Genomic DNA, 23932 nt, shown 5'->3' on the forward strand with positions numbered 1-23932 from the left:
GGCCCTGCCCCGGGCAGCAGAGCCGCCGCCGCCGCTATGAAGCCGTGCGAGGAGGAGGAGGAGGAAGGGGGGGCGGCGGCGGCGGCCGGCGGCGGCGAGGACCCCTGGAAGGAGTGCGTGGAGGTGGCGGTGCAGCTGGCGCTCCGCGCCGGGCAGGTGAGAGCCGCGCCGCCGCCCGCCCCGCTCCGCTCCGCTGCGCTGCCCTGCGCTCCGGGACGCTGCCCGGCGGCGGGACGGGGCCGCGGAGGGGCCCGGGGGGGCGGGTCGGGCTGCCCCGCGGCTGGAGCATCCTTCTCCCGGGCGGTTGTACCGGGTGCGCTTCTGAATTAAAAAAAGAAAAAGAGCCGGGCGTTTTGAGGAGAGGCCGTGTGGGCTCTTGGCTGGTGCAGCGGAGCTGGGGAGGAGGAGGAGGGCGGCAGGGCTCGGCACCCGCTCAGCCGGGCTGTGCCCCGCTCAGCCGGGCCGCTGCCGGAGCCCGCGGCCGCTTCCCGCTGCAGCGGGAGGGGTGGCGGCAGCCGGGGCCGCTTCCCTTGGCGGCTGCATCCAGCGTTAAGGACGAGGAGGCGCTTCAGGTGAAAGCAGATTTGGTTTGTGACTGGGAGTATTTTTATTTAATGAAAAAAAAAAAGGTGGAAAGATTTGTCAGCGTGAAGGTGCTGTAGTAACTTTTTCAAATATACGCCAAGCGTTTATTCTGCTACTGTAATGTTTTGGAGCATGCTGCGATGCTAAGGTTGTACAGCTGAGGGTTTATGCTGTTGTGCGTTTATCCAGAATATTGTGTATTTACCCATTACAATACCAGCATTTGTTTTTTAACAGCTTGTGCAGAGAAAAATAGTCGTGACAGGGAGGTTTTGTCTTCTTGTTATGCCAGTGTCTTCAGAGTGACTGAAATTCGCTTGCTAGAGATAAATCAGCTGTGGCTCTGCAAAGATCTCTAGTAGCTTGTTTAAGATCCGTGTTTCGACACAGTAGAAGGTTAGTCATCTCAGGAGACATCCTGGCCCCACTGTGTGCAGCAGCAAAACTTCCACAGACTCTAACAGAGCCAAGAAGTGGGATCAGCAGATTGCTCAGATGAGAAATTGGGTAAAACACAAACCTCAGCAACATGTATTTCTCTTCTGTTTCCATTCTGCTATATTTTGAAACACACTTTGTACCTGTACTATGATTTAAGGAGCCCCCTTTTCTATCTTGAGGCCAGGACCTGTAACTTTTCCTTAGTATGTATTATTAAACATATATTCTCTGTAGTAGAAGACAGACAAAGATGAACAGCATGCTAGAGGAGAGGAGACTTGTTTCAATAATACAAGGAATAAATGGATAATCCAAATCGGGATGACAGGTCATGCTCTCACAGACTCTCCAAATGGGACTTTCTCCAGCATACTCATTCTGCCATTTCACAAGAAAGACTCTCATGACTTGCTCAAGCTTCCACACCTTATTTCTCAAAATATCAATTTGTGAAGACAGCCGTAACCATCTCCAGCCATTTTAATCGACCAGAAGATCACAGCTGAGCACCTTTTCCTGGAAGAAATAAACATACCAGAAGATTAATCCTTGCATCTTCTTAGTTCACAGTTTGCCATCGCTACCTTGCAACTGGCAGGAAATGGCAGATTCCTGGGCAGGCCAAATGTAAACCAGTCAAGGATGTTGTTTAAGTAGGACTTTGGAACTGGGTAGGGATTTTGTTAACTTTGTAATGTTAAGGAATGTTTTTAGTTACAAAAAACATCAGGGATCCTTGTGGAAGAAAAGGTGCAGATAGGGCTGTATCTTTTATTTAAATGTCAATCCACTTCCAGCTATTCCCAAAAGAAGCTAGAGATAAGGACACCAAATGCAGTGTAACATAGGCTTGATGGGACTGGATTTTTGTTGAAAATTGACTGATAAAATTGAGTTTTATTTTGGTCACCAAAAATAGTCAGTTCCACTGGTCAAGTTCATCTTTTTCCTCTGCCTCTCTTCCCATCCCTCAGACCTTTCCACCTTTGCCTCCATCTCCAGAAATCTGCTTGCACTCTCTGTTTCTCCAGATCTGAGTGCTGTCTCCACCCCTGCATGAAATTTTGCCACTCCAGCCTTTCTTTTAAGGCCCTCCATTTCCCAGGTCCATGGCAGGTTAGGAAGGCTTGGAATCATTAGAAAGTGTCTACAAGAGTCTTGGTGTAGAGGCCAATGTGAAGAAAGGCATGCAAGTCAAGATTTTGGATTTCTAGGAGAAGTTAACCAGTAATACAGTTTCCTGGTCTCCTCTTTTGGCTTACATGACTGTTTGGTTTATATTGCATCATGTTTCATGACTGTAAGTAAAATATATCTTCTTTCCAACAGATAGGCATCTATGCTGTGGAATAGTTTCTTCTAAACTTTAAAGGCCAATAAAGAAATGATTGCTTGAATATGTGTCAAAAGTGATATTGCTGGAGTAACTTCTATTCCCAGGTTAAAAACATTGCCCCTCTTGCCCATCCTGTTACTTAGTTCCATTACTTTTACGAAATATCACAGGCTATCGTTCAATATATATGGCTATTTCATAATGAGAATAGCCATGGTTTTGTAATCTCTGTAATTGGCCTGCATTAAAATTATGTCTAATTTGCCCTATAAGGCCACATATAACTGCACATTTTCAAACTTCTCTTCTGCTTTTTCCGCGAGTAAACTCTGTTTGCTATGTTCATGAGAGTATGCCCGTTGGCTTAATATGACTTTTTGCTAAAGAAAAGCAGGCACAACTAGTCTCTGCATCTTTGATGCTATTGAGAGCACTAAGTAATATTTGCACAGTTCTCTGCAGTTACAGTTGGAGAAACTTCACCAAAATGAGTAGGTGTGCATCCGGGTGAAAAACAAGTCTAAGAAACTGAGACTACAAGCTAGCATGTTGAAGTCCACACTACTTCGTTTCCTCTTTTTTTTCCAGAGAATAATTTTATGAGGCATAAGAGACCTAGCAGAATCCCACAAAAAAAGGCAAATTTCCACTGATATTCTAAAAAGCCAAGAATTTTTTCCCCATATTTGCTCCCAGGGGATATTGTTAGGCTATTTTCTGTGGAACATGGACAGATTTTTTAGCAAACCGGATCAGTATTTCCTAAACTATTTGCAGGTAGTTAAGCTTTTTATCTAGATGTTAGATTTTACCAGTGAGCAAATATTTCAGGACAATACTGCAAGCAAGTAAATCCATCTTGGAGCTCCCAGAAGTGTGTGGTGAGTGCAAGCAGTATGGTGAGATGAAATATCTAACATGAGCACCTCACATTAGGTGGCTGTCCTGGCAGGTATTGGGGGAGAAGGCATCTTAGCCCTCTGTCCTCTCCATTCTCCTTTGTATGACTTGGTGTCACAAAGACATTAGGAAAGGAAGAGTCCAGGACCATGACTGCACTGAGCCCTTGCATCTCCATTTCCCCTGCTCCGTGGCAAACAAAGAAGGGAGCAGGCACAATGGGTCTTGCTCTATGATGTGGTCTTCATGCATGTACTGGTGTAAATGCCCCTCGCTTTGCATAACCTCCCAAAAGCTCCAAGCAGAGTGTTGGGATAAGATCTAGCCAATTCTTTATTAGAGGAGGGGCAGCATGGACTAAAAGTGTTAAGTGACTCTGCTCTAAATAACCATGCTCCCAAAAATCGGCTGCTTAGAACTTGCTGTAAAATCTCCATAATCTAGGGACAACCTATAAGACAGTGGTAAAGCCTAGTGGAATACATTTACAGCCAAAATACAGCGTCTTGGTTGCAAATTTCATTGTACAACAGGGATAAGGAGCAATCAGCTGTTTTCATTTCTTCAACCTGTAGTTCCTTTGGTCTTCCACTTACCTGCTGCCTGTTACCTAGAGAGAGACTTTTATGGAGATCCACGCCCAGCTGGGAAGACCAGGCAATTTCAGTAGGTATCTACAGACCTTATCGTAAGGCTTCTGCAAGGAAAGGAGTGGAGTGATGCTCTTGAAGTACTCTGAGGCACCAGGCTCTAACACTTTGTAGGCAGATGATTTTTACGGATTACGGTTTGCAGATGACACCAAGTTGTGCGGGAGTGTTGATCTGATTGAGGGTAGGAAGGCTCTACAGAGAGACCTGGACAGGCTGGATCGATGGGCCGAGGTCAATTGTATGGGGTTCAACAAGGCCAAGTGCCAGGTCCTGCCCTTGGGTCACAACAACCCCATGCAACGCTACAGGCTTGGGGAAGAGTGGCTGGAAAGCTGCCTGGTGGAAAAGGACCTGGGCGTGTTGGTTGACAGCCACCTGAATATGAGCCAGCAGTGTGCCCAGGTGGCCAAGAAGGCCAATGACATCCTGGCTTGTATCAAAAATAGCATGGCCAGCAGGATGAGGGAAGTGATCGTGCCCCTGTACTCGGCACTGGTGAGGCCGCACCTCGGATACTGTGTTCAGTTTTGGGCCCCTCACTACAAGAGAGACATTGAGGTGCTGGAGCGTGTCCAGAGAAGGGCAACAAAGCTGGTGGAGGGTCTAGAGCAGAAGTCTTATGAGGAGCGGCTGAGGGAACTGGAGTTGTTTAGCCTGGAGAAAAGGAGGCTGAGGGGAGACCTTATCGCTCTCTACAACTACCTGAAAGGAGGTTGTAGAGAGGTGGGTGTCGGTCTCTTCTCCCAGGTAACAAGTGCTAGGACAAGAGGAAATGGCCTCAAGTTGTGCCAGGGGAGGTTTAGACTGGATATGAGGAAATTTTACTTCACTGAAAGGGTTATCAAGCATTGGAACAGGCTGCCCAGGGAAGTGGTTGAGTCGCCATCCCTGGAGGTATTTAAAAGACGTTTGGATGAGGTGCTTAGGGACATGGTGTAGTGGTGGTCTTGGTAGTGTTAGGTTTACGGTTGGACTCAATGATCTTAAAGGTCTTTTCCAACCTATACAATTCTATGATTATTCAACACAAGTTGAATTCTGGACCACTCTGGGCTATTTGATAAATTTGTGAAGAATAAAAGCTGTTTCATCAATGATGCAGGGAATGTGATCTTTGTGTGGGACTCCGGCTTGGACTGCATACCCATACAAGCTGGTGCAAATGCGTACGAGTCCCTTTTGTCAGACCCTTCATACGAGGCAGAGAATTAGCAGGGACCCATCCATCCCACAGCACCACCTGGTACCGCAGGTGAGCTAATACAGATGTGGTGCTCATTTGTGCCTGGTGACTTCAGCACAGCATCATGACTCCTCTCCTGCTCTCACCCCAACGCACCGGTCGCACAAGAGTTGGGGAGAAGCAGTCCATTGCAGGGCTGAGTAATGTGTGTCACGACCCCTCGGCATGGGCCTGCGTGGCTTGAGGAGGAGATGGGTGAGAAGGCCCTCAGCCACCGCGTCCTATCAGAGTCACAGCCTTGGCTGTTCCCACCTCCACAGTGACTGGAGCCTCAGGTTGGCACATGCAGGTCACCACAGCAATGGGCAAGGTGGGTTTTGTTTGATGGTGGGCACATCAACCAGTGTAACCACCTCCTGCTGACAGAGAGCTGGGCAATAGTGGAAGGTACAGAAGTGGTGAATTTTTAGAAAAGCTTTTGATAAGAGTTTTTGCTTGTAATTTCCATGTAAGTACATTGTGAATCTGGTTACTATAAGGCTACTACAGAACCCTCTGGGAAACCAGGGTAGTTTTAATAGCTGTCACATTGGTGAAACATATCAAGTAGGATCCTGCAAAAATCCAGTTTTGGACCTGATAAATATTCAGTATTTTATGAAGGACCTGAATAACAGAATAGAGTATATACCACCCTGCATATAAAACCTACAAACCGATCAAAGTGAGAGGAACGGTGAGCACTTTGGAGGACAGGAATCAAGTTCAAAATGCTCATGAACAACCAGAAAAAGGATCAGAAATGAAAAATATTAAATTCAGTGATGAGAGATGCAAAGGATTGTATTCAAAAAAGAGAGATCAAGTGCCAGAGCACACGATGAAAAGCAACTGATTGCAGAGCACATCCAAGGGAGACAGCTTTCACCTCCGCTCTTTTTGCAGCAAGGCTCAGGTGTGATCTCACTCCCCTGCTGAGTGGCGGCACGTGCTGATTTAAATGGCTGCAAAAATCTCCTCAATCCACTATATATTAAACCTGAATAGGATTCAAGAAAATGGCACTGCTAAAAAGGAACTCAAATCTTCTCTATTGAAAGGAGTGTTTAAGGCAGGAAATGAGAAGTAGTATTCCTCATCTATTTGACTACGTGAAGCTCTGAGCCCAATTCTAAGCATTTACTTATACGTAGGCAATATAAAAGTAAAGAAGAACAATTTAAATAAAAGGCATCAGCATAGCAGTTTTTTAGAATGCACCGCTGAGATGGTTGGAGTGTTTTGGATTTTGCTTTGGACCAAAGAGGAGCCCGAGGGCCTTCCTAGAGCTGCGCTTTTATGGTTCTGTAGTAAAACCATCAAGAAAACCATGCAGGGCATTGAGGGGAGTAAAAAGATTAAGTGTGGTTAATATTTTGACATACAATAATGAACTTTAGGAAGATCTCAATCCAAAAAGTATTAACCTGCCCTCACAAGCTCAGTAAATAGGCATAACTAATGTTTTACAGCTCATGAAAGAGAAACCTTAGTCCAGATACCTTCCATACTAAGGCAACAGTCAGCAATATCCATTACTTGTCAGAACAATCAGCACACTCTTCAAATGTAGTATTTCATACTACGAAAACCAAGAGCTGAGACTGAAATCCGGGAGTTGCTGGTACCCTTTCCCATGTATAATACAGCAGAACTGTTTTCTTTGGTCATCAAACATTTCTCTTCAGGTGGTTTTAAAATATTTTGATCAATGGAAGTTTAGTTAAAACAATTTAAATTTATAAGTTTTAGAAGGGACTTGGAATATTGGTCTTGTTGCTGCTGGCTTTAGTTAACATAATTCTATACAAATAACTGGTGCTTAATTTTTGCTTTGTTTTGGTGGTTCTAATCTAAAATAGTTTATCATTTTCACTGGTTAAAAAATAAGTCAGCTCCTTTTGCAAGTTGGGCATTATCATCCTTCATCCTTATTTTTCTTTTTAATGAATGAGTGGAAAAAAAACAGAAAGAAAATGGGAAAACTGGGGAAAAGCTTTTATTAACTGTTTTCCCACATGTGCATTTGCACTTGATGAGGTTTAGTTTTGAGTTTATAACAGTAAAACCCTTGAAAAGGAGATAAAGACTTTTCCAGAAGATAATCCAGGGTTAGATCACTGGTTCCACATCTGGGGAAAAGTCTAAATTTTTGTTTTTGTTAAATATATAGCAGTTCTTTGGGAACTAATGGGTGGTCAGCACTTGAAGTTCCAAAAATCCATATACACCAGAAAAAATAAGCTTTGTGTGTCTTTGTTGGCAAAAAAAGAAACCAATGGGGTTTGCCTTATTGCATGTTTTTTGAGGTAAGAGAGCAGTGGGGCATTGGCTCTGTAAATTAAAAAAAAAGAAAAAGGGGTTTCCATGAAAAATTCCTGAGCCTCAAGGCTCTTTCTTATCTTACGTGTATTTTTTGTAATTTCCTAAATCATGATGACTGCCATCATCCTTTTATTCCATTAGTTGCATCCCATTCATCGATCCTTTTCTGAACTGTCAAGAGAGGTTCTTGCAGAGTGATTCAAAATGCCATGTTCCCAAAGACTACTCATTATCTCAGACTGATTTTTAGTCAGAAGAATTAGAACAGGCTCTGGTAGAATTAGGCCTACAATTGTTTTTCAGGATTAGCTATAATTTTTCAGTAAATATATTATTTTAGTGTGCACAGGATGAATGGCCAACAAATCTGATTTGTGAACTTCTGTTTCAGATTATTAGGAAAGCTCTAACAGAGGAAAAACAAGTGTCCACAAAGACATCTGCAGCAGATCTAGTGACAGAAACTGATCATTTTGTGGAAAATTTAATTATTTCTGTTCTGAAAGAGAAGTTTCCCTCCCACAGGTGAGTGCCTATAGAAAGAAACTATTGATGGCCTTTTTTCCTTTAAGAGCTGTATATCTGACTGGCATTTAATGGTAATTGTAAAAGTCTGTATATCTCTTACATATTAACCTATTGCTGCTGGACACTTTCATAGGACTCCTTTTTAAAAAAGTACCACTTCCCTATACTTAGTACTTCATATTTTCTAATAGCTCTGTTTTTTAATATATGTATTTAATAGTAATGTTTCCCCTGTAGGGACATCATGTATGAAGGTTTCATATGAATCTCCATGATTTTCAGAATACTGTTCTGTTCTCTATTGTATAAGAATTATGCTAAGGATATCTGTTAAATTATAGCTAAAATTAATGATAGCAAAGGTCCCATCCTGCAGACCTTTCCTTCACTTTCTTTTGCCATCACACATAAGCATTTGCCAGATCAGGACAAGTATCATACTTAATCACATTTACCTTGTGTTGTGCAGAATCCTAAAATCAGTGAGAAGCAGGGTTGTTTATCATCATTTGATGCGTATACATAAACAGGATATAAATTACTATATGGGGTGTCGACCCAAGGTTTTAAAAATAGATCAGACTGCTGACTCCCCTTGAATTATTATGGCCAATTTGAAAATAACAACTCCTAGCACATGCACAGATTAGAGAGAGGTTTTGTATTAGTTGGCTGGGTTTGGTTTGATGCAGAGATTCTGCAATCGATTTCCACATTTGACTTCAGTCCACAAGGATAAAATTCATCTTCCTGCAGAGCCAGTGCAGAGCCTGTGTATCCCTTAAATACTGTATGACTTCCTTCTAACTGCGTGCATCTCTGATGGAGATGAGCCTTGCACTCTAGCGCTGCGCAGAAATCAACAAAGATGAAAATCTGGAGGGCTCAGCTACTAATCTGATTGTTGGCGATGCTGCTGGAAAAAAAAACACCATAAGAAGGAGTAGAAAGAACATTATATACTAAATATGGCTTTCTAAATACATGCTGTATGTGATCACATATTGAAGCAGTACTGTAGAGCATAATGTGTGGTTCTTGGCCGCAATTCTCAAGAGACTGCCAGGCTTTACAAGCCTATTATTTGTGTAATATTCCTTCTACTATTGCTGGCTCTGCTCTTTTCTCATCTCCACTCTTAGGTTGGGTTTTTTTTCCTTGAACAGTCTGGCAGAGAACATAAAACATACACATTTCACATAAAATGAGAATCATCAGAAGCACTTGAGTTACTCAGAATGGGAACAAAAGTTATAAGGTCAACATAGACCTAGGAACTGAAAAATCTCTAACTTTATTAACTCTGTACAGTTAACTTTAGAAGCAAATGACTTTAGAAGCAAATGAAGGAATTGCCATTTCTTCAAGGCAATTTTTTGCTGATATTGGTTGTTGGTTCTGGTTGGAGTTTGTTCAGAGAGTTAATGCATTTAGAATAAACAATATGTTAAAACTAGATTTAACTAGACTAGATTAAAACACTTGCAATGAGGAGTCCACAGTAGCAATCAAGGTTTAATTTAAAGTGCAATGAAAACATCAGAAGATCATTTAAATTGTGTTCAGTCTTTCCCCTAATCTGGTTGTTGAAAGCATCATTGAAGATTTCTGTTATTTCTTTTTCTTTTAAATCATCTTGATTCTTATGTTCTCTAAATCAAAAAATGTACCTTAGGAGTTAGAAAAACAAAAAGGCATCTCATTAGAATCTGTGCGATTTGCACTGTGGCAGTGATGAGTCTTGCAATATTGGAAATGTACTCAGAAGTAAAGAGAAATATTAGGAAAACCTGTCAAAAAGGTAATTCTGTCCCATGTTTCTTTCTTCTCTCTGCTTGCCTAAGTGATATGTATCATCCTCATTCGTGCTTCACCCAAGTTTTCATCTTTGTCCACTCTTTGGTACTCTGACATGCTCCAAGTGAGTCTTTTCAAAAGGATATTTTTTTCTGGTACATCTTTGAGTTGTGGGTAGGCATAGCCAGAATATCAGGGGCTGCCGGTTGAAAAAGGCTATCGTACCATTTGCCTGTGTTACTGTTACACAAGTTGTCATCTTTGGTGTTAATTGTGGCCTTAATCCTGTAGACATTAAAATCAGGACACAGCCATTACGGAGGGTGACATCCAACTCTATCTGCCCAGCTTTCTGCCCTCAGACCCCATAAGGGGATAGGTGAGGGACAGCCCTGGTTAGAACCTCCTGCACTCGACTGGGTATCACTCCTGCTGCAGTTTATGCTGTGCTACCGTTTCCCTGCTGTTCCAGCAATGAATTTCAGAGTGGCACCGTGGTATGAACAGATGTCCACTAAGGCTAGGCTAAAATTACTGGACTCATTTTCAGTGGGAGAAAACTTTAATCCAGATTTGAAGAGAGGTCAATAGAGCTGGCAGGCTGGCATATTAAATTAACTGCTGTAATAACATGGCTACCCCTCCCACTTCTCAAGCTGTTCCTAAAATTTGGTCTCCAGTACTTCAGGCTGAATATTTTGCTTAGTTGGCATGTTTTTACAGGACAGAGAGCCATAGAGCAAAGCATCTGATGTTGGCCTTGCAGGCCTCTCACAGTACCCAGTACTGTATAACAGCAAGGGGCTTATTTTAACCTGTTAGCCCAAATTTCATAAAATGTGCACCTAATTTGTCCTACATCCGTTTTGGAAAAATTGTTCTTGGACGTCAAGACTTTATCAATGGCACTGCTGTGCCCTGGCTTCACGTTAGCATTTCTGTATGTGTGGACTGCAGCATTGCACCCTGCAGTAAGGAAAAGGCGAGGGAAAGACTTAGGATACTTGAGGGCAAAGCACCTTACACAGAAATACTTTTGTCTTTAAAGAGGTTCCCATTTCACCTTTCTTTGACTGGCAAGACAACGGCTACAGTTCAGGCTCTGGCTGGGGGAACTGGCAGGGGGTTAAAGCAGAGGCATAACTTATGGGGAGGATGGACAATCTGGGATGGGAGGTAAGGTGCTCCATCTGCAAGAAGATGATCTTCCTCTGCAGCCAGCAGCGCAGCCAAAGCATACGGTTGGGTTTAGGTGCTAATTACAAGATTTGTAAAAGCAAAAGTCAAATGATACAGCACCAACAAGACAAAATAATGCAATATTTAGAGCAAAGAGTCTGCAAAGTGTTATGTTTGACTGAGAATACCAAACACTTGTTAAAGTCTTTTTCGTTTCTCAGTTGCACGCTAACACTTCATCCTTCAGCTGTTATCTTTAATGGAGATGAAAATAGTAACAAACACTTCCGACTTCCCTCTTCATACCATGCCATCAAAATAGTCCCTTTCTACGGAGGTAAAGGCAAAGTAGCATTTGCAAAATTCAAGAAGTCTCCTCCTGTGCTGTCTGCAGAACATTTTAAGCTCGTGGTTGCAAGTGTTATGTGGCATCATGTGGTACATGTTGAGGCCACAGAAGAAAATAGCTGCTACTTTAGTCCTAGGGAAGCAACTGCTTCTGCAAAAAGACATTTTCTCTGTCTTTTATCCATTTTTTTTCTCTTTGTGTCTTCGAGAGAAGCTTTTTGTGTCTTCAAGCATTTGCACGAACTCTGAATACCACTACCAGTTGTTCGAATGTGAAACCAAAAGCCACATTCAGTACTAGCACTCTGATTCTGCACCTTCTGTACAGACAGGATATTATTCAAATCTGTGAGAGCAGCACCTGCACAGCACTTACAGAAACAGACCCTGAGCAGTTTATGGGAGAGCAGGGATAATGAAGGTCAGCAGGAATTGTGCCAGAACTGGATGTTCATTTCCCAGGGAAAAAGGAGAAAAAAAAAAGCATATCTACTAAAAGAAATTGGGACAGAACAACAGAACAGAAGATGAGCTTAGATTTCAATGTGCGCCTTGTGCATCCAAACAACAAACAAAAAAATTAATTTGTTGATTTTCTCTGGGTCATGGGAAAAAGAAAGTTCAGCTTTGTAAACCTTTTAATTTCCTGAGTCAGACTACTGTAAAAAATTCAAGTAGGAGTGAGATTGTGGATTTTCTAAGAGTGCATTATTTCCTGCTGACTGAATTTGACTGCAAAAGAGAAGCAGCTACAGTTTGCAGTTTATATTACTTACTGCAAGAGACAGGCCTAACCCATAAAATTATATTCTGCATAAAAAAGACTTTTTCTAGAGTTCCAGGGATGCCAGTTCAGATCCATTTCTGCATTCATTTTCATGACTTTCTTAATGGTATATTGGGAAAGCAAACATAAATGGAGTTCTTTTTTACCATGTAAAATAGTATGCTATAAATTTGAGAACTCTCCTTCAAAGTTTCTATGAAAGTTCCCCATTCCCAAATGAAAAAAGCAATGTGTGTTTTTACATACATATACATTTATATAAAAAATTTATATATATATATATATAAATTAAGTATCTCTTCAGAAACAGAAAGATGGAGTGTGACTTTCCAAGTCACGTATCTAAGCCAATTTTCTGGGACATTTGTTTTACTCCACACCAAATGCAGGTTTATTGCAGAAGAATCCACTGCTGCTGGCTCAAAATGTGTCCTCACCGACAGTCCAACCTGGATTATTGACCCTGTTGATGGAACGTGCAACTTTGTGCACAGGTAAGTGGACAGTCAACTGGGAGATACATAGAAAAGCAAAATGTAGCTTCTCACAAATCCTCCGTTCCACTTAAAGGTGTTTTACTGTGGTAGATTAGTTCCTTTGACTCACAAGTAGGAGTCATGCCTTTATCTTTTTGTACCTTGTGTAGCGTATCTGAGGGATTGTGTGTTTGTGCTGGAGAGAGCTCTATACTGTTATCTAAAGGTAAGATAAAGTTTCTGCTGATTGCTTAATGACCCAAAGCTCTTGACTCACAGCTCGTTTATATATAACCGCACATTAACATGCAGAGACTTGAGCTGAACTGGAGGAACAAGGCTGTGCTATGATGACGTTTGGCCTAATGCCTTATGTGGTTGTTACACATTCCTTTTAGTAGTGGTGTTTTCTCCCTTTCAAATACAAATGCTTCATTTTTCCTGGGAAGTACAACCATTGCATATATGTAGAGTAGGACTGAAAACTAAGTTGTACGTAGATATTGGTTTTAAATTTCTATAATGCCTCTCTGCAAAAAGAAATCTAGGGATCGTGACTGCAAAAATGCAAAAGTTTAATTAATCATTTGAGTACTAGGAGTTGTAAACTAATGACTATTTGTAATACTTCTACTTAAAAACCTTAAATATGTTCTGCCTTACAGTTAGTGACTTAACATAACTGCAGTTATAATAAAAAAAACCCAAACATTTCCTTGACTTTTGGTGCAATTGCATAGAATTCAAGGGGAGGTGGAGGGGTGTCATGTGCTGGTGTTTCATGCAATTAAGTGAAATTTTCTCTTTCTAGCAATTTTTTATGGACCTTTACTTTACAGCCCTTTTTAAAACGTGTCTTTAAGAAATGAATTTATTTAGTTGTTTAAAATGCAATAATTACACTTTAGTAAAAAAGGACCAAATTAAATACATGATCATCACCTTGACAAAAGAGAGGGTAGAGGAGCTGGTTTCTCTTTATGTTGATGTCAGCAGCAAGGTATCTCCATCCTACTTAATTGCTGTCTCAGATGCTTGAACTTGAACAAAATGTGCTCTGAAAGTGATGACCTGTTATAACAACATTAATGATTTTATACTGGATAATTCAATTACACTAAATCAAAAAATCACTAAAATATACAACATGTTTAGTATAAAAATCCTGATATCTTAATATGTTTCTTTCTTGCCTTCTCCAATATTAAATTACGTTTTTAAAGGAACTGACAAAGTTAAAGAGGCTGACAAAGGAGAAATAGTACAATGTCAAGAGCGTTTCAACACAAGTAAAATCACAGAGCTCCATGTGGGGTTTTGTTGCCTAAGGGAGTTACATAAGGAGTAAGGTGAGAGATTTTTCATCAGTAATACTTCATTTCTTACTTTTCACAGATTTCCAACAGTGGCAGTGAGCATTGGATTTGCTGTTAACAAAGAGGTATGAAGTATGTTCTTTAAGATGGGTACCTGAGAGCTGGTTAGAAGCCTCAAAACCATGTGGGAACTTTAAATAAAATAAAATTAAAAAAAAAAAATCAGCCACTACTCAGGTTTTTCCATGCTTTTTAAATGCATTTGATCATACTCTACTAGTCTAAAATCGTAGTTCTGCAAAACTTACTTATGCAAACTGGCAATTACAAGACAATTCTTACAAATTATTATAAATATTATAGGATTTATGTGAGGGGAAAAAGGGAGTACTGGTGTGAGCAAGGTTTTGTAAGACAAAACCATAATGAGTTAAATATAGTTCTGCCTATTCATAATTTAAACATATCTCCCAGTGTTCTTATGTTATTATTATTGCTTCTTTCCTGCTAGCAGTATCTGTGAAAGCTAACTGCTGCTTTCAGGCAATTCAGAACTGATTTCTATGAAGAGTGCAAAATTATGGGCCTAGTTCATTTAATCTGCCTTTGTGGTTTTCTTAACATAGTAAAATAACTACATTTGCCACATGAGAGCTTGATTACAGGGGGAAAAAAAGTACCTAGCCTTCATATGTGCCATTTTGAGTTTCCTAGCTATACTTGTTCATGCTACTGCCTTTTCTCCAGATGCTGCCGGTTTACAGTTTGATATATACAGAAGAAATAGCTATTCACATTGCCAAGGGATGTGCCTCTTTCAGCCTAATTCCATGATCTTAAATATATGTATAGCTGTAAGTGAAGCCAGCAAGAATTCTGTGCAATAACAACATAGTTTTCAGATGTGCTAGTGGCTCTTACTGATTTAAACAGAATAATGTTGTATACTTCTTTAGTTAGTTTTCAAACATGGAAACTGCAGAGAAACACTTCCATGCTTTTCTGAAGTTTATTCATTCCCAAAGGTCCTTTTGAATACTACATATTATTACCAGACAGCTTTCTCTAATATTTATGTTTTTTAGAACACCATCATGATTTTGATGCTGCATATTTTGGGTTATGTAAACTAAACAAAGCTGAAACAAAAATAAAGAATGATGTTAAATCTCCCTCAGTAAACAAATGGGAAAAGCAGAAAAAAGTAATAAGCTGAAAAGGAGCCAAAGTACACACAGGAGAACTGGCCTGAATGTAAGCCTTGAACAGTACTGAAGAAATTCCTGCAGATGTCTTCAGGGAAAGAGTCTATTAATAGTGTGTTCCTCAAAAAAAACCTTGGTTTAGATGGGACCTCAGGGTAGGGAGCGAGGACAGTCTATTCCCTTTGAATTGTCTCTGATGAACACCAATGATTATTCACATTGAATGGAGGAGGGCAGCAGGAAAAGATTTGGAGTCTAGAACATCTGAGATGTTTTCCTGACCTTGTTACCAACTTCTTCTGTGACCTTGGGCAAGTCACTCCATTTTTGTGTATCTGTCCACCCCGAAATAAAATATTGCTCATAGTACTTACCTAGGGGTGATTTTAGGAGCTGATCATTGAAATTTGTGAAGTGCTTTAAAATCTTTTGGTGAAACCTATTAAAGTAATGGAAATATTAAATACCTTGGGTCTAAATCAAGGGTCAAATTCTGACCTTCTTCTCATTGGTAAACAGATACTCCCACAAAAATTCCAGTGTTGCTCATTCTCAAGTTTTCATTGAGGGTCACAGTATTTGGTATTTCTCTTCAAACTCCTCTTGGAGTCATGTGACTTCATGAGATTCTCACTTTTTTGTGTAAACAAAAGGATTTTGCAGAGAAATGTTTGAACAAGTGACTGGAGTGTGCTACTTTGGTTGAAAAGGTGGGCAAATTAAATGCATCATGAAAGGTGAAATGGATATAAAAGCATCCACTGTTAATAAATAGTGTGCCATGACTTCTGAGTTTGGATGCCTGACTGATCATATCTATGTATTTGGGGCTGTAAATCTTCAGGGTCCAGCTGAAGTCAGTGGGATTAATTCTAGGTGTAACTGCTCACCAGTGAAAGTAAAGCATTCAGAATCTGGCCTTAGAGGGCTTGCATACTTTCAATAAAAACATACAACTGAGTTTGTAATCAACTTAGCATTTAATCCATTCTAATGTGAACAAAAACAAGCTGCAAGTAAGAGTTCAGAAGATCACAAACAGATTGCATTAACTTCTCTTTATAAACGGAATTTTATATGACCTATATCTCAGTATCACAGTAATAGTAAAATTATTCCAGTATATTAGCATCAATATAATCTTTGATTACATGTACCAATTAAAATATTGCTGATCTTTCTGCCATTAGAAGTTGTTTATATTTATGATGAGTAATTTGAGTTGCATTCATTTCTTTCCTTTTCAAAATCTTAAAGCTTGAATTTGGTGTAATTTACCACTGCACTGAAGAACGATTATACACTGGTAGAAGAGGTCAAGGGGCATTTTGTAATGACAAAAGGCTTCAGGTATCAAAAGAGACAGGTTGGTCTAGATTTTGTTAGAACTCTAAAAGGAATATGTTAATTTTGTTTCAGAGTTGTTGCAAATCATCATTAGGATAATGAACATCATTATCCTGATGGAAAGTATGTCACCTGCATGATAACTTTGTTGTTATGTGTTTGTTTTTTCTGAAAAATCACAACTTTCCTCATTTTCTTTTTAAGATATACATCTGAGTATGAACTATTTAAATAATCCTAAATTATTTTGCTTCATAACCATTGTTTAAAATAAGGAAGAATGAGTAGATTCACCAGTTTCATTCCAGCTGTACACTGGCATAACTTTTTATGAGCAAGATGCAATGGGAATGGTGAATCAAATTCAGAGTACTATGGCGGCTGTTATTCACTTATTTTCCAATAAACTTGTACATCATAAAGTGTATTATGTCTGTAGGCATACATGCTAACAGTAAAGTAAAGTAAAGGATGCATGCTTCATTAGGGGTTCTTTAACAGCTTGCTTTTGTGTGTGAGGTATGTTTCAACATACAAATAGCTGGCAACACTTAGTCAATGCTTTAATGGAATTCTTTTATTGATAAACCAAGTCATAGATCTGTCTGTTTACCTAATGATAATAGATAACAATAATCAGATGTGTGTAGAGAAGTTTTCTTTTAATCAATCAAAATGCAGAGGAGAACATAACACTCCATGTAGACAGAAGCAGACATGTGCCAAAAAATGTACATCATTGCACACAGGCGATGGTAAAAATTTCACCCCGATAAGAGATTTTATGAACTTGAAGCACAGTAAATTCAAGCAATTTAACATACAGATTTGTTGTAGTGCCCCAAGCAGACCCTGCATCAAAACTTACCTGAAATTTGGGAAGCTTGACTATTCATCTAAATTAATAGTGAGCTGGGGTCTCCTTATTTGGAGAGATGGAGCAAATTGTAAAGTCAGTGACCCCTAAGATTTTAATCCTTGATTATACATCACATTTTTGTCAGTACTCGAATATCTCATATTCCACAAAAGCCCATGCTGGCAGACACTATTAGGAAAACTAGGGGTGCTCCCAGTTAGGCTGGCTGAGCCATCTTGAAATGGCCTCACTCGCTTTTGCAGTCAGAGAGCTCTGGTTTCCAGTTGAGCAAGGAACAATTTTGGCACATGCCACTTTTGTCCTACTTTCTCTGGACATCCAGTCTACGTGGACGTCTAGAACATAGCAAGGGAAATGGACCTTCTGCCCTTCCAAATGCTTTGAAATTTTCCTTTTTTTTTTGAGAGACATCATTTGGTGGTGGGCAATTTCACCAGTGAAGATGGATCTTCTTTAGTCTCACTTCTATTGATGTTTTAAGTGTATAAAATCACAGTTGCTCTTTTCCTGTAAGGACTATGGCTTCAGGGAAATAAACCAACCCTGGAACAGAGAGTGTGTTTCCCTGTAGCTACCACTGGAACTCAGGTAGCCTTCACCAATGCATGATGTGTTGGAGATCTAGGCTGTCATGTTGCTTCATACCTTTTGTTTTCAGGAAATGCGGCTGTTGTATAACATTGATCTACGCTGTACATTCATTGTTCAGATTTAATCATTTGAAATCACAGTCCAGGCAAACGCTGTTCTTTGTCAATGCCAAATTTTGTAGAGGTCTGGTATGGGAGTCCAAGCAGTCAGGATACACTTAAATGAAGGATCCATCTTCCCTTTGGTCTTGAGTGATACTTTCTTCTCATGCTTAGATTCAGGTCAGGCCTTGCATGTGCTAATACTGTAAGTATATTTTCTTGTTTTAATCTTCTATGGTCAACAGAATTGGTCTTTTCCTCATAAATCTATCCATATGACTGTTAAATCTCTTCTGCCAAGTCTCCTTACTTTTCTGGCCTCTATCAGAGTGAGGAGTAGTCAGTAAATTTTCTCTTGTACCTTGAATTCCTGAAACTCCATCGAGGCTTGTGATCAGCCAGCTCCTTCTCCTAAGCAGAGACCTCCCTCTTCCTTGCCTTAGTCTCCTCATCCAATTTCTACCTGTAGCCTTGATGAAAATTGAGGAGATCCATTTATGCATTAGAAATACATTTAATAACTCAAAAGAACAACTGTCTTAGTCATGACCTAGCTATGACTGGTGTGGTGTGAATGCTTGGTGCATTTCAGCAATGAGGCGTGCATTAAATGTTCTGTAATTATAAATTGGGTCTGTTATGCAAAAAGATCTAAGGCAGATTGCTTTCACCATCCAGAGTTTTCACTGGTGGCTAAACAACAAATACCCTGCAGGGTGCCTGGATTGGTGTTTCTATGTTTTAATGCAGTAATTTAAAAAGCGGTTGTTAAATCTATGTTCCTACAGTTAAGCTTTGTGATACCCTGTAACTTTTAATCTAATTACATACCTGTTACTCACCAACCATTTACCCCATTGCTTGAATCCATAATGTTCCTCTGCAATACTAAATTCATTGGTAGCCTGTTTAATTAAATGATGTCTCACTCCAGCCTAATTTGCTTTTGAAAACCTCCTTGCTACTTCTGCTAAGAATTTTCAACTTATGCAATTAGCTGTAATAACCAGGTAGACATTCCCTATCTGAATGAATGCCTAGCCTTTAACCCAGGGTAGAAGGTGACACCTGACACTTGGGCACAGCCTAGTTAGTAAGTAATCAACTGCTAAACCTTTGAGTTTTGTCATATCTTTAACGCCTCCGAGTTCATCTGGCACAGCAGAAGCAGGGACACTTGGCATTTGATCAGTCATCTCCACCTACATTGGCATACGCTTGTTATATACTAGCAATATTCAGATCTCATGTGAGGACTACTTCAACACCTTGCAAGTCACTGTGAGTCTCTCCTTTGACTGTACACAAGGCTGATATCCTCATCTGCTGTAGGTCAGAATTGCCCTTGCTGAACACAATACAAATATAACATTCATATATTATTATTAATTAAGATACTGCTTTAGTTTGTGATAAGAAAGGGGTTTTTTTCAGTCATAAGGTGTCTTCAGTCTTTGAAATGTCAGAATGAAAAGGAGCTATTACTGGGTGACTGGTGATTTAGGTAGAAACTTTTCTTTCACTGTATTCCCAAATGTTTATAATTTGTTAACAAATTACATTAAAGTTCCCTATTCAAGAACCGTGCTGTTTTCAAATATGATTAGATTAGCATCATTAATAGTTACTAGGTCACTGGATTATTTTTAGTTAACTGCTGACCGGTCAATGAAACAAAACAATGTATGGAAAGAGAAGGAATGTAAGAATGCATTCTTGTTTTTAATCTTCCTGTTCTTTTTTTTAAAAGCGTGTTTAGATCAGACCATTTGGTATGAGAAATCTAGCCTTGCTTGAATTTTTATGCAAAGTTGTCCCTTATCCTATGAAAGAGTTTGGGGTAAAAAAAGGGACATGAAAATTGTTTTTCTGTGAAAAGTCCATTTGCGTTTAATTTAAAAACAAATTTCCAGAATCTACCTGGAAGCTGTTGAATTAATGAAAACAACTACCTACATTGCAGATATCTCGAAGGCCTTAATTTTAACAGAAATTGGTCCAAAACGTGACCCTGCAACTTTGAAATTGTTCCTTGGTAACATTGAGAGATTGCTCAAGGCCCAAGCACACGGGTAAGATATTTTATATTATATGTCTCACATTTGTGACCAAAAGTCATTAAAACAAAAAAACCAAAACAACCCACCCCAAACAAGTACGTTGCATGTTTTGCGATCTCGACACATAGGTTGAAATGAAAGGCATTTTCTGCTTTACGTTACCATGTCCCCTTCTCGCGGGGTTTAGGGTCCGTGTCATTGGGAGCTCGACCCTGGCTCTGTGCCATTTGGCATCCGGCGCTGCAGATGCCTATTACCAGTTTGGGTTACACTGCTGGGACTTGGCAGCAGCGACTGTCATTATTAGAGAGGCAGGTGGCACTGTGATAGACACTTCAGGTGAGTAAAATATCCTTGTTTTCATTGACTTTTTGGGGAGTGAGTGGCTATTTCAGGGCAACTTGTGTTACCTCAGTACAGTCCTTCTCCGGTGGCTCTATCTCATTTCTAGCAATATTCTGTAGAAACGTCTGTACTCGCCACTAGACTCTGGCTGGTTATTCATAACACACTGATGTAATTCCAGCCTGGGGTTTCGTCATGTCAAAGGTCTTCTGAGTCAAACTGTATTTCGAGTAATTCCTTTAAAGCATCAGATTTACAGTAAAGAACTAGCCCAGGAGATTGGTAGATACACTCAGACTCCAAACAGATTTCGGCAGAGACAGCCTCCCGAGACAGGAGGACTCTCAGGCACATGTCTGAACGTATATGACTAGGAACTACTCGGAGGGAGGAAAGGACAGCACAGTCTCCGGATTATTATTTTATTCATTTAAATGGTACACATCTCAGAGTAATGGTTTACTGGTGACCAATATGTGGATACTGTGGAAAGATATTGTGGGTGAAGAAGAAGGGTATGCTGATTGAACTAATTTCTGTTCTATCCCTTCCTGTTGCTAAAAGAAGGGAATGTTGCATTTATTGTTGGATACTGAACAAATCTAGACATTTGCTGCTTCTGTTGCATACTTTGGCACTGTATCTAGAATTTTCTGAAATCATTTTTTTCCGGAGATTTCCAGATAGGAGTTGCTGAATTAGGTTGTCCTTCCCACCCCAAAAGGAGCTACATATGAAGTTGTTTCAGTGTTTCTGAACCTATCTAATTACAGCACGCTTTATATTTTAAGAATACATTGCCATTTTTACATCACGTAAGACAGTTCTCATTAATCCTCTTGTCCTCAGGGGGACCTCTGGATCTTATGTCCTGCCGAGTGATTGCCGCAGGCACCAGAGAGATGGCTATGTTCATAGCTCAGGAAATACAAACTATTCACTACAGACGGGATGATGAAAATTAAATACTTACAATATGGAGTCTGCCCTCCTGAACTATGCAACTTCTGCAAGATGGGTGGCTTAAAGGGTATGTGATTTCAGCAGGATACTTTCTGTGGAGATTTTCTGTGTCAAATATTTTTTATAAATTTATTACAATGTGGGAAGGCATAGGGAGATTTTTAAACCTCCAAGAATCGTGTTTCCTTTTTAATATGTATCTCTTTCCGCAGTATCTTTTTTATAAGATAGCATATTTTACTTGTAGTAAATTAGTCTCAAAATTAAGTTGTAATTTCATATCTGTGGGGCTGATATTTAGTCTTTTGTAACATGCAGCTAAAAATGGAACTTTATTTTTACAGATGCAGATCTCAGGTAAATGAGCTTTGGGACTGTAGTAAGGACAAGTAGTTAAGACATGTGCCTATAATACCCTTGTTCTATGATACTTAAGAATGCAATAAAAATGACATTATTGTTTCCTAACTACGTCATAGCTATATATCCATATATATGTATACGTACATATGTGTATGTGTGTGTATATATATACACACTTATATATGTACATGCATGTATAGACACACATACCCGTGTGTGTGTATATATATATATGGGTATCCTGGATGTTTACAGCAATTTAGAGAATGCATAGCAGAAAGCTAATATTGGAAGTTATTTTCAGGTGAAGAGTATAGGTTACTTAGGTGATTTCAGCAGGGGCTATCCAAATGGCAACTAGCAGAGCTGATCATGGAAAATGTTTAATGATTTTACAAACTGTCCAGCTAGTTCTTGTTTCCCTTTATCCCTCTGCATGGGGATAAATCATACTGTCCTACAGGACTCTGTAAGATATTCAAACCTGCAAACGCTTACTACCATAGAGTAATTCTAGTTAAAACCAGGAATATTGAACTCCACTGAGTTATTCACAGTATTAACTATGACACACAGTAGGAGGCCAGCAGATTAGAGCACAGTGTCAAGGAGCTGTTGATTTTAGAGAAACTTTGAGCAGAGCAGCAGGATTTGGCCCCTTACAGGCAAGTTATTAAAAATATGCACATAAGATATGCTTGCAAAAAGTTGTAAATCACATGCCCTTCTCGCACAAAGTTGTAATCGCACTTTTTGATCAGAGAAACCTGTAAAATCAGTTACATACATTTCCTAAATACACAGTTGTTCTCTATCCTTGTAACTAGCATTGGTTTGAATTCCACCAAGGTGATCATTTCTATTTAGATTATTTTTTAAATCATGAGCACAGGGAAAATACAAGTGTGTCCAGAGAAGTAGTTGAGGTGAAATCACTTCTATTTTTTTCTTAAAAATTTGAATTTAAAGGTATCTCTTTTTTGCAAGAGCGCAAATTAAATAAAGCATAAGCCAAAAAAGTTGCTTAAAAATTTTCAACTGTCTTTATACACTGCATGTGTAGACTTTGTAAACGTGTTCAGATATCTGCTTAGAACATATAAACTAAACAATATTTTTTTAAAATAACCTTACATGTGTTTCTTGCAAAGAAAAATGTTTTTCACTGAATAGAACGTAAAACTCCGTGTGATTTCTTGATGCTTTTTTTCACGAGAAATACAAAGTATTGACTGTGTGAAGAATGTCTAAATCCAACTAAGCATTTAAGAACTGATGGTTCTTACCAGAAAACCAGCGCTGTCCATCACAGTGATCAACGTTTTGTCACTGCTCCCTTTTACCCCCCCCCCCCATCTCTTTGTACCCCCCTGTTTGGAAATGGAGATTGTAAGCCCTCTGGGGCAGGGACTATAGTGCTTCGGCTCTGGGTTTGCACAGTGCTAATAGGATGCGATTCTGGTCCACGACTAGGCACTGAGGTGCTATAATAATACAAATAATAAATACTAATAGGCTCACTTGTCTCTTATTCGCCCTCCCCCCGTTTTCTGAGCACAGCGGAGATCCAAGTGACAGATGCGGAGCTTGGTGGCACTGCTCTGATCCCAGGGCGCTTAGCCTTGGCAGCCGTGGGAGCAGCCGGGACTTTACTCAGATTTCTGCTGGGGCCGTAAGCCCCGTAAGGAAGCTTATGCTGGCAGGGGATCAAGTGTGGTGGAAGCTCAGCCCCACTTCATCCGCTCCCCCTCCTCACCCCGTTCCCCCCCATCGCTCTGGGAGAGGAGCCTGTGCAAGAAGCTGCTGCATGGCTCCGGAGAGGTTTCCCAGCAGCTCAGCCTGCTCATACAAAGAAAGTCTCTGACCCAGTTAGGGCTGGTGTGCTCTGGCGTCCCAGAGCTCGGCAAAGCAGGGAAATCTATGCATAGACTTCAATGGCACACACCAGCGATTTGCCAAGCTGGGAGCCAAGCGTGGTGGGAAGGGAGAGGTGCAGAAACCCATTCACAAGTTCTCATTTGTGCCCGGGGTGCAGTTTTGGTTTTTATTTGGGCTGTAGTTCAAGTGTGTTAAACTGGCAGTGTGTGTGTGGAGCAGCAATCCTGTCTCCCCCACCTCCTCTGCCGCCCGTGTGCCAGTACAAACATTTCTGAACCCTTCCAGTGGACCAGATGAGTGAAGTGA

General features: G+C 40.2%; 1 protein-coding gene across 1 annotated transcript; it reads left to right on the forward strand.

Annotated features, from left to right (window-relative positions):
• Nucleotides 1-22: 22 nt before the first annotated feature.
• IMPA2 (inositol monophosphatase 2) lies at nucleotides 23-23500 on the forward strand. Its single transcript, XM_072852767.1, has 8 exons — nucleotides 23-156; nucleotides 7854-7987; nucleotides 12491-12595; nucleotides 13973-14018; nucleotides 16356-16464; nucleotides 19981-20089; nucleotides 20265-20416; nucleotides 21272-23500. The coding sequence occupies exons 1-8, from the start codon at nucleotides 37-39 to the stop codon at nucleotides 21385-21387; spliced, it is 891 nt and encodes a 296-aa protein (XP_072708868.1). The 5' UTR covers nucleotides 23-36; the 3' UTR covers nucleotides 21388-23500.
• Nucleotides 23501-23932: the final 432 nt, after the last annotated feature.

This window comes from Ciconia boyciana, chromosome 2, assembly GCF_034638445.1.
Source record: "Ciconia boyciana chromosome 2, ASM3463844v1, whole genome shotgun sequence".
In the NCBI taxonomy this organism is placed as follows: domain Eukaryota; kingdom Metazoa; phylum Chordata; class Aves; order Ciconiiformes; family Ciconiidae; genus Ciconia; species Ciconia boyciana.

Excerpts from the sequence above, each read along its gene's own strand:
- IMPA2 (XM_072852767.1), top strand. The coding sequence starts at position 37 with ATGAAGCCGTGCGAGGAGGAGGAGGAGGAAGGGGGGGCGGCGGCGGCG. Across the intron at positions 12,596-13,972 it reads ACGTGCAACTTTGTGCACAG|ATTTCCAACAGTGGCAGTGA; the intron begins GTAAGTGGACAG and ends TACTTTTCACAG. Across the intron at positions 20,090-20,264 it reads CTCAAGGCCCAAGCACACGG|GGTCCGTGTCATTGGGAGCT; the intron begins GTAAGATATTTT and ends CGCGGGGTTTAG.